General features: G+C 36.8%; 1 protein-coding gene across 1 annotated transcript in view; it reads right to left on the bottom strand.

Annotated features, from left to right (window-relative positions):
• Positions 1-282: 282 nt before the first annotated feature.
• The window catches only part of LOC146595541 (uncharacterized), a 38,166-nt gene continuing 23,204 nt past the window's right edge, over positions 283-15,244 (bottom strand). The window contains exons 2-3 of the mRNA XM_085305514.1: positions 3,161-3,342; positions 283-611 (exon numbers count right to left, since the gene is read on the bottom strand). Coding sequence (XP_085161640.1) covers positions 447-611; positions 3,161-3,342 — 347 coding nt within the window. The 3' untranslated portion in view covers positions 283-446. The remainder of the gene's footprint in view (positions 612-3,160; positions 3,343-15,244) is intronic.

Genomic DNA, 15,244 nt, shown 5'->3' on the forward strand with positions numbered 1-15,244 from the left:
AAAATTGGATTTAATTAACCCATTTCTATTGAAAATTGACATTACTGCACATTAGCTACTGTTACTGCCATAAACATGTAAATCATTGTGAAAGCATTTATTTTTGTTATGGAGTATATTACTTTATCATTTTATATTCCAGAATGCTTGCTGATTTTSTCTTTGTGTTGAATATGAAAATTTAACTTAATGCCAGAAGTCCCAATGTAGCTTAGGGATTGGAATCCATAAAAACGTTACTGGGGAATAGTCAGTTTTCCTGCTTTTTTAAATAATAACCTAGTGCAAAAAAGCTGGATTGGCTTGCAGGAAAATTCTCCAAGCAAGGGGACATAAGCCACCAGCATAGCCCCTGCGCCACAAGACTCTGCGTGGCTTTGCTGGGGTGAGGAGCCCTGTTGGCACAGGTAAGGGCCTAGGAAGAGTGCGGAGCTTAGAAACAGCTTCTAAGTTTTCCAGAGTAAAGGTGAGAAAGGAGCTTTTGGGATGATACTGCCAAACCACACAACTTTTTGAAAGTCCTGGTGAAACTCTTCTGTTTCCAAACTTCTGCACAGTATGTTGCACCCCACTACAGTGATGATGACTCCAACAGCAGTGGTTGAAACTATCTGCAAAACAAATCAAAAATAGATATTGATAACAGTTTTCATTTCTGATCAAAATTTGATTTAATAGCCACTGAACATCACAAAAGTATGTAGCCACAGTGATTGTATATGTTGTTCTAACTGTGTTTAGGCAATTCTTTTTTTCATATTTATCAGGAACAGTAAATTAAACTAACTATGGCTTGAGCAGCATATTACTAACTCCAGCACTGAACCAAAAAGTGGTATAAAATTTCAGTTAGCAAAATCACATACTCACAACTGCCCTTTATAAAGGTTATGTCAATTATCACTATCAGCTTAGGAACTGAACCTGGCAACATTGCATATAACTTGCCTGAAATAAAGGATAGCTTCAAGAGCAGGGAACAGAGTAACCCTTTATCTTTATTTACTAAAGGCTTTTTCTTCATATTCTCTACTGTATTTTTTTGCATTCTCTCACATATACAAGTCTGGAATTGGCTAGTAAAAGGAATTTTCTTCCCATTAAAATTTTATTGAATTGTCAAAATTTGAAATTCTAGAGCAAGCTCTACTTGTGTGTTCTCAGTTTTCCCAATTAGCTATTTCTTTTTATTTGGCAGGCAAACTTCTGCATATTTTTGTTCCATTAGGAATATAGCTGTTCACTGGGTGTACTTGCTTAATTAGCTTAAGTCATTCCTTCCATTTCATCAGATGTCTATGCAATTTCTCTGTGCTTTAGATTAATAATAAAATGCATATAATATAACATAAATAGCAATACCCACAGATTCTCCTTCCCTTTGGAAAAGAATTATCTTGTTCAAACTATCTACCATATCCAAAGCACCTCCTCCCACAGCTACGCAGACCAGCCTGTAGCATAGCTCATGTCATCTGCATGCAAACCTTGGATGTATCTGAGGTGCCAAAGTTCAGAACATCATTACTTCTGCCTCAATTTATAGTCAAGGGAGAATGGCGGGCAATTACAGGAGGGTAAGGGGAAGCTGCACTCCCTGCTGGGTTTGACCATATGTMTCCATTTACCTTTATAGAAAAGCCTGGAGCATAGGTTACAGAATCATCCATTTGTAAGGACTTCAGAGATCGTTCAGCTTACCTAACTACGCTTTTAGCCTAACAGTCACCAAATCACTCTGGAGAAAAAAAAATAAATCTATGGATCGTCTTGTACAATGGTAGTTTTCTTTTACAGAACAGGAAAAATTAAGTAAAACTTTGGATTGCTATTTATATTTTTATTTTTCTAAGTTTACTTGGGTGTATAGGATAGATTTGTATCATTTTTTCTGTTACGTTACAATCATTTCCTATATTAGCTTTTCATATTTTGCAGCGTACAGGCCTACTGACAAATACAGCCTCCTGTCCTAACACAGACTATACCTGTGTCTGTCTTGTAAGACAGTGCCTGCCAGTGAGAACACAAGGACACAAGGAATAATGTCCTGGGCAGACAAAAGGCTTATCTACTGGTGTTGTGTCTATAAATGGCCAATAGCAGCTGCTTAGGAAAAAAGATAAGCCAAACAGAATTATATTTCTCTTATTATCCCTTCCTCTGCCTCTAGGAAACTACTTTGAAAACCACGGAGTCAAAAACTGTATCTCCACCTTTGTGTTTAATGACATTTTTTAGATTTTTTTTTTWAATTAAGTTCATAAGTTAATGAGTTCCATGGTTTATGTATACAGTCTAAGAAAAATATTTCCTTTTGTTCGTTTTAAAACTTCTAACTGATCATTTCATTTTTGCTCTCTAGTTAACATTTTATTAAAAATAGCAATTTCATATTGACCTGCCCAATATATTTTACAAAACCCCTCCTCATTCATCTCACTAATCCATTCAGTTACTCCATCTACAGAAGCATTTCAATTCCTTTGCTCATTCGCTTCACACATCTCTGCGTCTTTTCCAGTTTACTTTCTCTCGTGAGCATCAAAGCAGTCATTTCTTTGGCCTTTTGCTTACCCCTAATGAATTCACTTCACAACATCATTTCATACTGTTATTGATGTTCCTTGCTAGCTGTATTTTATTTTGTGCCATTTGATGCAGTGAATTCTGTCATAGTATGTCTAGAAAGCAGTCAAACTAGCCAAAATCTATTTATTCAAGAGAAGGATCAAACTTCAGATTTATGGACCTTTCATAAAAATTAGGTCAATGTTTTTCTCCTCCTCCAGGCCAAGGGAGTGCTGTCCTGACCTGATTAGAATTAATAWGCAATCAATAAGGCAAGAATAATAAATCAGATAGCTGGAACAGTAACAACTTTTTTATCCTTGAAAAGAAAAGCAACATCTTGAGTTTTCTTAAGAAACGATTTACATGCCTTTTCAGCATGTCCTATCTGCTTTTTACATTAATTATCACTTCTTAAGGACACACCACCATTCCCCATTAATCCTCCCATCTCACACTACACGTCATGACTAGGTGAAGCACTCGACACGAAGGTCTCAAGCTCAGTGCTCTCATTTGGAGATATGCAGCAAGAGATGACCAAAAAAGTTCACCTCTGAGTAGAATAGACAAGTTTTCTACCTAATACCTTGAAAGCACACTTGTGGTKGTCCTCTGGGTGCTTGAAAACATCGTAGAACCTCAATTTGCAAATCTGAGTGAAAAGTGCCCGCCACACTAGCCATTTCCTCCGCCAGTGAACTCTGTTCTGCGCCAGAACCACATCCCTCTTCCCTGGGGAGTCAAGCGGGCAGGCCAGTCGTYGCGATCCTAGGAAGGCAGAAGACAAATTATTCAACTGTATTAACTGCGGCTCAAGAATAGGTACAAAATGGAGTCGATGGCTGCTATCACCACTACACTTGGCTAAGAAAAATCCTGTGGGCACCAGTCACTCGTAATCCCCACTTCTCTAGGGACGACGCTCCCAGCTCCAGGGGGAGCAGCAGAGCCCCTGGGCCGGGGCTGGCGAGGTGCACGGCCAGGACGAGGGCCAGGGCAGGTGCTGGGGCTCACCGCGGCTCGCCAGCAGCAGAGGGGTCGTTCGCAGCTCTGTCTCCCAGCACCACTGTTTTTTCACCAAGGCCAGGCTGAGCTTGTAGAGTCACGGCAGAGCTAAACGCAGGCAGCCACGTCACAGGAGAGACAGAGACAGAGAGTGACTCTGCTGCTCCATGCTCTATGGAGAAGATCAGGGATCTCCTGAAATTCAGAGAAACACAAGAAATGCACTTGGCCTCTTTTGGGGGCTAAGCATTTCACCRAACAAGTAGATCATTAAAAATCAACTTTTTGTGTGTGTGATATCATACAAACACTTTTTTGCAAATGTAAAACTTCATAAATGTAAAGGTTTCTGTAAATCTATAAAAAGTTGTCGTTCTTATTTTCCCTGTCTACCTTCCATTTGCAGAAATACGTACAGATTTTGTAAAATTGGCAACGTAATTGCTTAAATAAACTAACTACTTTTCAAGATTTCCACTGCAGCACAATGACCAAAGYAACACAATTGCTTTTGTAAGCCAGTAAGAAATACTGGCTCTTCTTCAGTGCTATATATTTTCAATAAGCAGTTCCTTAGCAACTAAAATAACATTCCCTGCAGAGAAAGACAAAAGTTTTAAAAATTTTATGTCTTGCTGATATTTGCCCGAGGTGTGTAACATAAATCAAATTTACCAGGACATTTTTATGTATTTATGCTATGTTGAGCCAACAGCTTAACCGAGGCTCAGTTTGGTTTCACATTACTTTTTATGCATAGTGCRATACATGCAAACTTCTTTGAGAGGTAATAGTGTCCACTGTTAGTGCAGGGAACTGGCATCTCCTGATAATTTGCTGCAACCATGTACTATTAGATAGTACATTTTCAGTGACCCAAAATATAGATGTAATTATATATCAATGTTTTAAAATCATCCCAATTAGGAAATACTGAAGAATACTCTTTTACTTTTGAAAGGCAAGAGCTTTCTAGTAGGACTGTACTTTTATTAGCATTTTCAGTATTTAAAAAAATCAAACTGTATAAATAYAGTGTATGACAGAATGCTTAATCAACTCTCTCAGCATAGCAGGATAGAGCTCTCAACACACTTACCTACTCAGTTTCTATTTTGAAAGTCTTTCTCCACTGACGACTGATGTTAGTGGAATTAAAAACACATCAAGAGTGCAGAAAAAGTGAGATATGTTCCATAGGTGCTCTACCACCTGGCATTTCAAGGTACTCTCACTTGCACCAGGGCTGACATGGATCAGGCAATAAAATAGAAAGCCATACTCTGCCTTCCTGATGGATCCAGATACAGTTGTCCTTCATCAAGGAGATGCAGAAGACACAAACTGGCCCTTACATTTCCGTGTATGCTATGTGCCATACATTTCTCAAAATCTTTATTAATTTGTAGACACTTCAGAGGACAAATACTTAACCAAATCTTGCCACAACTAATGATAACAAGAAAAACTCTTGCAGCAAGAATTGTCTGAAAAGTGAAATGGCTTCACTTCCATTTCAGGCAAGTTTTTCAGGCTAAGTTTCCACTTCATCTTCCTTTGAACTTTGCACAGTGAGTATGGTCATGATTCTTTTAATGTACTGCTGTGAGTCAGATTCATTTCATTCAAACTGAATACATCTTTTGAGAGATTTTCTCTTTTCTTTTAATCTTGAAACAATCATAGTATTTGCTCTTTGGTCTATAGCAAAAAAACCCCACACAACTTTATTGAAAGGGCATATGAGACTTACTGTTTGCACACACTACTCTTGATTACTAAGGGGAAATGAGATGGACTGAAATATTCCTTTACACTCTTCTTTTGTACTATCAAAGCTACTAGATGAACTGATAGCAATTATCCCATCATTGTGAAGAGGGTTTAATGTGTTATTCTGTAATCTTATTGTTTGACAGTGAATCACTTAAATGACAAAACGTGATCTCTCCCTGTAGACAGTTTAATATTGTGAAGACATGCTTGGTGCTGAAAAAGCTGCTAACAGTTTTCTGTGCTTCCAGATTGGTATTATATTTTCTTCTTCWCTATGCATATTTAACTTTCATTAAAACTAATGAAAATAGCCATGACATACCATGAGCAAAAATATAAATATTAAAGCACATTTTCAATAGAAGATGAAACTTCTTAGAAAATAGAAATAATAGAAAATTTAAGGTTAAATCAAGATTTTAAGGAATAAATCAGAATATCTCAGGAACTGGCAACTAATASCATTTGGAAGTTCTGAGATATTTTTGTTCTCTGCTTTCACCAGTTATAGAACTAATGCATAAGAGCTACAACATGYTCAGATGCATCATCCTTAGCTTTGACATGCTAAAGACTTTAACACAGCGGTTCACAAAGATTCTGTCTCAGGTTCTGAAAACTGGCTGTTTGCCAAAGCAGCCAGAAGGGAACGTCCTACTTCAAGCATACATTGCACTAGGTTATCTCAAATAAAAATGTTGCTCTTGATATACTACTCTAAAATCAAAGAGAATGCTATTATTTTTCAGAGCAAATATTTTGCTATGGTGATTAGATCCATAGCTATCCTTAACTAGGTTGACAGTTCAACATGGCATTTTTTAAAAAATACCAAATACTTAAAAAAAAAAAACCAAAACAGCTTGTAATGCTGAAGTATATATTAATTGGTGGGAAAAGAGGGTAAATTCTGCAACTGCGTATAGAACACAGTCTAAGAGATTTGTTGAGACACGTGAGATAAGTCCTTAATGCTCTACATCATGTTCAGACTAAGTCTGATACTGGGGGTAGTGGAGGAGAAGGTACACGGTTGCAAGATCTGCTGACAAGATTGCAGGTGAACCTGTTCCAAATCAGACGCAAGGAAGGCACAGCCAGCATAATTACTTTTGGATCCATCATYCAATCATCTGCYCCTGCTTYCTGGTTCATATCTCAYCCCATGAGAAGTTTTAACATTGCATTAGTCTTCATGTTAGAAATCACACTTTTTGATAGAACATTTGAAYAGCATGCACAGAGTAAAAATCACACCCGCTATAATTCATTTTTTTTAAATGGAGGCATTTAGCCCATAGAATAACCTTCTGAGCTATCACACACACRTTCATCCATTACTAAGAAGATTATCTACGTGCACTTTATTCTGATGCTCAATTTTAAAATATTTAATGTTCACATATAGGAGCAGTTTAACTAGGTTTGTGCTTTTCTCCTCAGTAGGTACAAATCATAGTGTAATAGGTATAAGTTGAATGGTTCCTTTTACATTCATCTGGCAACGTGTATGCCAAAGGAGACTAATCTYGAATTTGGGTATGAGATTGTCTCCACTCCTGTTCCAGCATATGTCACTATTGCTACCTCTGTTGGTTCCACATTATTATCTCAGAAACACATACTTTAGACTGTTACATTTCCAGCCACTAAACAGGCTTGCCAAAGACTGTGGTGTAGATATTAAGATGRCAGACAAGCAGCCTTTATAGCCCTTTCATTCAAAGGAAACACCCAAAAGATTAAAACACGAATAATACCTATATGACCTTATTTCTGGTAAGACTTTTCYGCTTTGTTTAATATTTACCAATTCAGTTAGAAAAAGTACGGCTGACTTTCTAGAACAGTGGTCAGAAAGTCTGAAAGACAAGTCCTGAAACATCTCTTTGGTCAGAATGGAAAACTGAAATACCAGCTGTGAAAATATTAACTGAGAAAGTATTCACAGTGCACTGTACTTACAGCATCAACAGGAGTGATGCTGAAAGCCCATTTCCCAAACTACTGCAAAACTTCTTGCTTAGGGYTCCATCCCAGGAGGCAGAGAAGTGATAATTCTAGATCTCTTGCAGTGAAAGGAGGAATTCAGCTTCAGGGATATCACACTTTAGTTTTTTTCCCATTTCTCACTAGTTAAAGGAACTCACTGAGTTCAAATGTTACAAGTCAGCCCTTAAAATTTACAAGGAGGCAGTTCCTTTTTAAAGTGTGCCATAGCTGGGCAAAACATTTAACACGTTAGGTATATCTTGAGTAGTTTGGCGCTAAGTTTGTTCATCCACTGAGCAACTGTCCAACAAAATGCAAATTTAGTAGACCTCTACACATATAATTTTCTTGTACACTTTATCTAATTATTAAACATTCCCTATGTAATATTCAGCAAGTATTTTGTATTACATCTACAGTGCAGTTTTAAAAATGGTGGAAGTAATTCTCTAATTAGCTACATACACATTTTTCAGAGAGTTATGCCACAACTCATTTTTCAGTTACATATCTGCCTATGTTCAGCATRTCAGGATTCACTGGCTTATTTGCAWGGGTTCATAATATCTTAATTATATTGTATGATAAGGATAATCCAAAAATGCATCTGCAGACCAAACTATGCATCTTTTGTTTTGCCTCACATGCAGTAATTACTAATGACCATATGCAATATTTCCATCTGGATTATAACAATTACTCTCATCCCCGCAATTACTGCTCATTAGGCATTAATGTTGCCATTTCCCTTCATCTGAACCCAAATGTCAGGCTTTCATAAAATGTCTAAGAATTAAAAGAAATGTCACAACTTCACTTCAATAATCTCTTCTCTATCTGATGGGGCACTAGTTGGACACACACACCCAAAAAATCCTGACACACCCTGAAAATGCTGTCTGCTTCCTGAGGAGGCGGCTCTGTGATTCTAAGCATGAATGAGGAGATATTGTATCAAAAATTAGTTGCCAAAACCCTGTCTAAAGAACTCAGCTAATTTGGAATCAGGGAGGCTTGTAGACTGGCACATCCAAGTAGCTCCAACTACAACRGAAAAGAGGCAGAAAAAAAGTTTTGTTTCAAGACATGGGTTGATTACATCATTTCCTGATACTRCTCCTTATTTTAAAGGTGGTAAATATTCCCTGAATTAGAATTTTGTGTTCTATGACTTAACCTTTTCAATGYGCATCTTTGATTTGATAATGACTCCATTAAACCTCATTCAAACTGTAAGTAATAGGTAGGTGACAGTAAAGTATGACRCCAATGAAAAGCCATGATGGAAGCTAAAATGACATACCAAGCTGGCACACTTCATAGAACATATTGGGTAGTTAAAATCTGATCATTCACTCCTATCATAATTTGTAGCAGGGACACAAACTGACATGACCTGAAACTATTCTCTTGACAAATCTTTTTTTCATGGCAAAGAGTATAATGAAAATTGAAAAAGGTATTGCGCTAGCTTAAATCAAGCCCATGGCAGAGCAATATATTTAAACCTGTGGCCTTCTGAAATGGAGTAGGAAACGTAATTTAAGCTGCAATCAATTCCTGAGTTAGGATTTTTATATGTATGAGAAATATATGTTTCTCATATATTAGAAACATGATTATACAACCACAGAACTCCATAATCATGTCAAAATCAGCTATGAAAAGCCTTCTGTCAGATATTTTATCATGAAATTCCTGTCAGTTTAGTTCCTGGCATAAAAACGATGTTCTCCAAATGAATATACTGTTAGTACATTTTAAATAAGCATCATATTTGCATAAAATATGCATGGGAATCATTAACTTGTTTAGTTTGAGACAATCATTGCATTGACTGATTAGGTTCTCGAATCAGAAAAGAACACCCAGACCAAAGCAGATTGCATGGGATTGTTTTCTTCTTTTTAATATTACTTAGGAGCAAATAAAGAAATACTCTCAAAAGAATACTTTAGTGTTTGTACATCAGAACCGCCTATTCAGTAAATAAACTGGCCTATATCATGAAGTCTTTACTCAGTGTTCACGAAGCCTATATAGAGATGAAATTTTCATTGCATATATTCATTCATACAAGCCAATCTAAAGTCACATGAGAATAACTTGAAAATGTTTCACGACTCCCCATAGATCAAAAGAGCACTCCAAAGAGTCCAAAACTCCACTGCTATTTCTGCTGTTCTAGGAATTCATAGCAAGAAATAAAATCTAATTAATGCTGATGATGAGGTATAACCATTGTGTCATTATTGCATAGGTTGTTCAAATAAAAATGTAATAAATTTTTCAACACCAAATTACTAAAGATAGAATTTATTCTTCCAAAGGTCTAGCCTAACGGGATTTTGTAAGAGAAACAAAGCGGATAAGTAGGTCAGAATTCACTCTTACAACTTACAGGCAGCTCAAAGCTGCAGCACAAGCGTCATACAGTTATGGTAGAACAGCAGCTGGTGGCCCTTTGCATTCTGTGAGGAGGTTTTGAAATAAAGACTTTGCAAGTGAGCACCAAACATACTTGTTCAGCACATGAGCATCCACGTCTCCTCACACACAGCTGCTCTGCGCCTTTCTTACTGCTGCACTGTAGTGTATTGCATGCGGTCAAGCAACTTCTCTGAAGTGCTTAAAGCAAATAGCTAGCTAATGTTACCAAAGTGTATGGCAAATGTTTAGTCCTTTCTCCATCTGTTAGATAGTGATCTTCAGTCTTGCTCGAGTGAGTTCCTGCCACTGGTTTAAGGGACAGTTCATCAAGCATTGTAGAATAAACAGAAATCATAAAGCGGAGGCAGATAGGAGAAGCTGCAGTTAGAGACATTTGATCATAGAAGTAGAGCTATTTGCATTCATGAAGTGGCACATGCACTGCATTCTGTTATTAATTTGAAACCTTTAATCATTGAAGAATGTATTCCGAAAGCACTTCTGGGAAGATTTGGAGAATCTCTTTATCACTTGGGATTTTATTTGATTTTATGAGCTGTCTGCTTCCTTATGTCTTATAATATTCTTTTGTTATGTCCTAGCTCACATTTTTTGTACTAATTAAACTGGGAGGAGACACCAGCATAGCTATCAGTAGGCACAAGTAGCTGATTACTAAAATGTATTTGCACGTGGACAGACATTACTCTGTAAAACCTACTCCTCTTTCTCTTCTTTTCTTTTACCCTTTTGCAGGTATGAGAAGCTGACAGGGTACTCCTGTAAGAGCAGAACAAAGAAATCATTCAGTAGGGTTGGATCTTAAAAAACATACAGCTAAAGGGAATTACAGAAACTGAAGAAGGTTGGGCAAGAGGACAGAGGACATACAYGTCCCGAGGTGAAGCAGACGTAAGCTAAGGAATGCATAATGGCTCTGAGAAGATAGCGAAATGATTGCCTGTAGTCCTTCCAAGTCACTTCACCTTCCTCAGCTTCAGCTCCTTCTGTGCTGTGGAAGCACAGTTAAATCATTCTCCATTCTAGTTTTCCACTGTTTGAGCATAGCCATTCGACCAAAAAAAAAGTCAGTACAGCTGAAGTGACAGGTAATGGTAACTTGCTAGTGTGACTGATCAGCAGCTAGGTACTAGACCAAGAGCTGTTTGTCTGAAGTCCATAAAAGGATTAACAAAGGTCTACAGAAGATAGCTGTAGTATTGTACATGGATAGACCAGGACATGTCCAAACATAACATAAAGTTGTATAGCAGGAAGTGAACACATGGTGCAGCTAATGACAAGAATTTGAGAATGTGCTTAACATATGGATAAAGGAATTAACTGAAAATGAATGATAGCTGCATAATGATCAATTAGAAGACAAAGATGAAATCCAAAGTATACTGCAGAGTAATAGCTTAGATTCTTTGGACCTAGATTAGCAAACAGTTGGATTCCACTGAAGGTTGCTAGATCATCAATATGAAGTGTCGGGTTTGCTACTTCCTGTACTTGAACACCTCTGATGAATACAGCATAAAGTGAAGCTTTGTAGAAAGGCTGAGCAAGTCTGGTTCACAAAAGAAGTGAAAAGATTCAGAACAGATCCTCAGTTAGCTATGAACAATGACTGTAGCTATATCTCAGTGCCAAAAACGGGTCCGAGTGCTAGAAAAGTCAATATTCCCCAGATCGTGGGTAGCACAGTAGCTAGCGGAAGAGGTAGGTGCCAGAGGGAACAGCCAATAGTTTGGCAGTTTTACAGAATAATAGTTTTACAGAACTGTAAAAATTTCACTTTATGGTTTGAATCATCTATAGCTAGGCTGAAGGTTRCTAGAAATTAATTCATTTTCATGAATGTAATCTTATTGCTTGTGATTAATGGCATTTGGAGAACATGACAAAAGACATTAAAATGCATAAGCAAGAAGGTAAAAGCTATCTGGGATATAGTAACTGAGGGAGGAAATAGTCTTGGTTGTGACTGAAAGGAAACCAAAAACATCACAAGAAGATAGCCCTATTTAAATCATTCATACGATATCTCACAAAAAGGGCCATAAAATATTCCTTTCAAATATGACAGCTATAAAAGTCTGTAAAAAAGATATTAGCAGAAGCCACAGGCYAATGATCTATGTGCCCTACAGTTGCTTCACCAGTCCATAATGACTGGCGTTGCCCTCTATGAACTTCAGTTGCTCAGTTTCAGTGACCGTTAGTGTCACTGCTAGTATTCTGGTGGTATATTCAAGCACAAAGACAACAGTTTGTTTCAGATTCTGTAATTGCTGGGATCCTTTAAATTTGGTGTACAAATTGAAAAGTCCACCATTTAATGATATAACTTGATGCAAAATGAAAAAAAAAAAAAAAAAAAAAAAAAAAAAAAAGGCAAGATTTCACATTAACAGCTACTTCCAGGTCATAATATCGCCACCTATACTCCTATAAATCTACTGTGAAAATTAAACTTATCAAGATTTAGGAACCAAATCTCCCATATCCAAAGCAACTTTTCACTTGAAAAAGAAGCATGCTATGTACATCTAGTAGAACAGTAAAAACTTCTTCCTCTGGTGAAAGGATCGCAGCACAACAGTTACTGAACCCTTGGGCAGGTGCAAGGTTTTTATGAGATGCAGACCTTACTGATTAAGAACTACAATCCACTGCTGTTAGCCTGAAGCGTATTAAACAAGCAGGTGATTTCATACACAGAAAGAGGTGTCATCAGACAGGATGTAAGGTTTTTTATAGATATGTATAGGAACAAAATTAATTGTGACCAACAGAAATCCATCACCATATACTTGTGCAGGCCACTTGAACAAGGGATCTGCTGAAATAGAGCAGCTGAGGATTTATCCTAGAAGGCCAGCATGTGATTGCAGTTAAGTCATGATTGCTCTCCTGAAAAACTAACAAGTTACTCTAGGTTTACACTGGTGCAATAGAATCAGAATCTAGTTCACGATGTTCATCCACATAGCTTGAGGGAAACCAGCAGAACTACTTTGACTCTAGTTTTGAAATGTCTTTAATGCAAGACTGGGCATTTTGCCCACAGCTAAGCCACTGATAAGACGCTCTGCTTTAACTGAWACTGTTTTATAACTTAAGAGAGCTTTTCCTTTAGGATTACATAGCAACCTGTCTTGATTTTTTTTCTGATATTACTAGCTTTACCAGAAAAGTGAAATTGTGCTTTCTACCTTGATGCTTAAGCCTGAAGTGACAGCTATGAATCAGGGCTAGAAGAAAGCTATTCTGAAACTACTGAACACACTTAWTTTCTGAACTCCAAGTACAAAATGTTTCTTTCTACAAGTATAATAGGATACCTTGGATATCTATCTCCAGATTTGATATTATTTTCAGACAAGTAAAAATGTTCAACAAATACACAATTTTGAAATAATAGAGTTCTGGAGAGGTTTTTTTTTCTGGACAGTACCTTCTCTGTTTATAAAAGCCTGATCACACTTAGCAAGTGAGAAATTTAGGGCAACAGATTGATAAAAATTTAAAGYCCGATGCTGACGATACTCTCAACCGTGCAAATCAGAAGCAATTGTTCTGAAGTAGTAATGGTACAAGGAAATAAGGAAACTTGATTCACATTCCCTGTCTATCTGAAAAATCCAAGGCTCCTGCAAAGAAAGATATAGTCTCTGTCTTTACTCACACACAAGACAGCAAAATAGCAGCAGTCACAGTCTATAACGAAGGCTCTACTGTAAAGTGGTATCCCCTACTCAGACTAGTGCTCATCGCTGCACTGTACTACTAGTACAGCATTTGCAGTCTGACACAAATTTATTGTCAATGTGTTATAGTCAACTTCTCTCAACTGAAGGTACTCTTACTTAGAGACTGGGTCTATACAGCATGAACAAGGCTTTCAGCAATGTTGTACGTCATTTTCTCTGACAAAATTACAACAGTTCTTCAGGTTTTGGATGCAGAGATCTTGGTGAGATGTTAAACAATTCTGTGAGAGCATCACTTCACCGAATAYGCAAGATGTCTTTTTTCTGTACTAMACTTGAAAACTCAGGTGCATTTCAACCTAGAGGATTTTCATGCCTTGCGGCCTGGAACTCAGCAGAATGAGATAGAGCAGCTCTACTGAAAGTATTCCAGTTTTAATCCTTACTCCATTTATCTAGCTGTAATCAAAAGCTACACATTCATGCTTTTGTTACYAGTCACGTTTATACATCAAGTGGTATTGTAAAAGTAGATATACAGCCGCACCAGCAAAGTATTAACAAAAAGGAAGGTATTCAAAGGTGCAAGTAGACAACCAAATTCCTTTCCTCATCTAAGTGACTTTTTTTTGGACTCTTCCAGTATCTTCTAGATCAATTCTTTTTAGCAGTATTTTCATATGTCAGAGAGATAATGAAGAAACTGAATAATTATGAAAAATGTGTATCCAAAYGAAAGCTTGCATGTACAAATTTTATGCTATATCACAGGTAATGTGTACTTTTAAAACATTTTTACTAGATGTATTTTTTTTTCATGACAAATTGTAAAAAATAAGCAAAGGTATGGCTTCTGAACTTAAAATCCTCTGGGACTGTTTAAGGTAAGTCATGCTGATACAAAGTGACCTACTTATATATAGCTGATTCTTCAAGAGTATTGTGAAAGACTATTATCCTGCTTATTTTTCTCCTCATTTTAGCACTTACTGAAGATGTACTGTGGTGAAAAATGTGAAAAGCATATACTCTTTGGGGGTGATTTAGTCTTGAGGAATTGTTTTAGGGGACTTACTATATGAATTAAATGATTATGTATTAATTGTCTTTTTATTAATAAAATCCCTATTCACTACATTTGCAGAAAACATATTTTAAAACATCATTGTTGTTTCCATTTAATTGTCTTAAGTCAATTATTATTGGGGGTGCCTGGCAACTATTAATGGGCCCAAAGTTTTTCACGCTCTGGAAACCCATGCAAATCCTAAAGAACCCAAYAGAAAGAACAACAGTTCCTGAAATCTGCTGCAGCCAGAACACTAGCATTGGAAACAGAGGTTGTTCATCTCTGCTTAACAGAAATTAAATGTTTTTGTATGCTRTGTTTAGGAAGAAATAGGCTTATACAGCAGAAGGGCATTATTTTCCATTAAAACAATAAGCTTTCTACCTAACAGTTCAGATTACATTTAGATAAAATGTATTTCATTGAAAAATGAACAGTCATGTTTATCTTTCTCTTTTACAATTAACTTTGTTTGCATGTATTAAATTCTTCAGCATATTGTGTATGCTGGTATGTTGTAAAACATRGAAAACAGGAACAGCAACAAATGTTGTTAAGTAAACAATGAGTAAAATAGAACAGCAAGTCAATCAAATGGCAAGCAAAAGAAACCTTTATTTTTCAAGAAAACATAAAACCGATTGGATTACCTGTTTATTTTGTATACAAAGCCTGTAAC

The sequence above is a fragment of the Rhea americana genome, unplaced genomic scaffold, assembly GCF_003343005.1.
Source record: "Rhea americana isolate MKP2758 unplaced genomic scaffold, rheAme1 scaffold_221, whole genome shotgun sequence".
NCBI lineage: Eukaryota > Metazoa > Chordata > Aves > Rheiformes > Rheidae > Rhea > Rhea americana.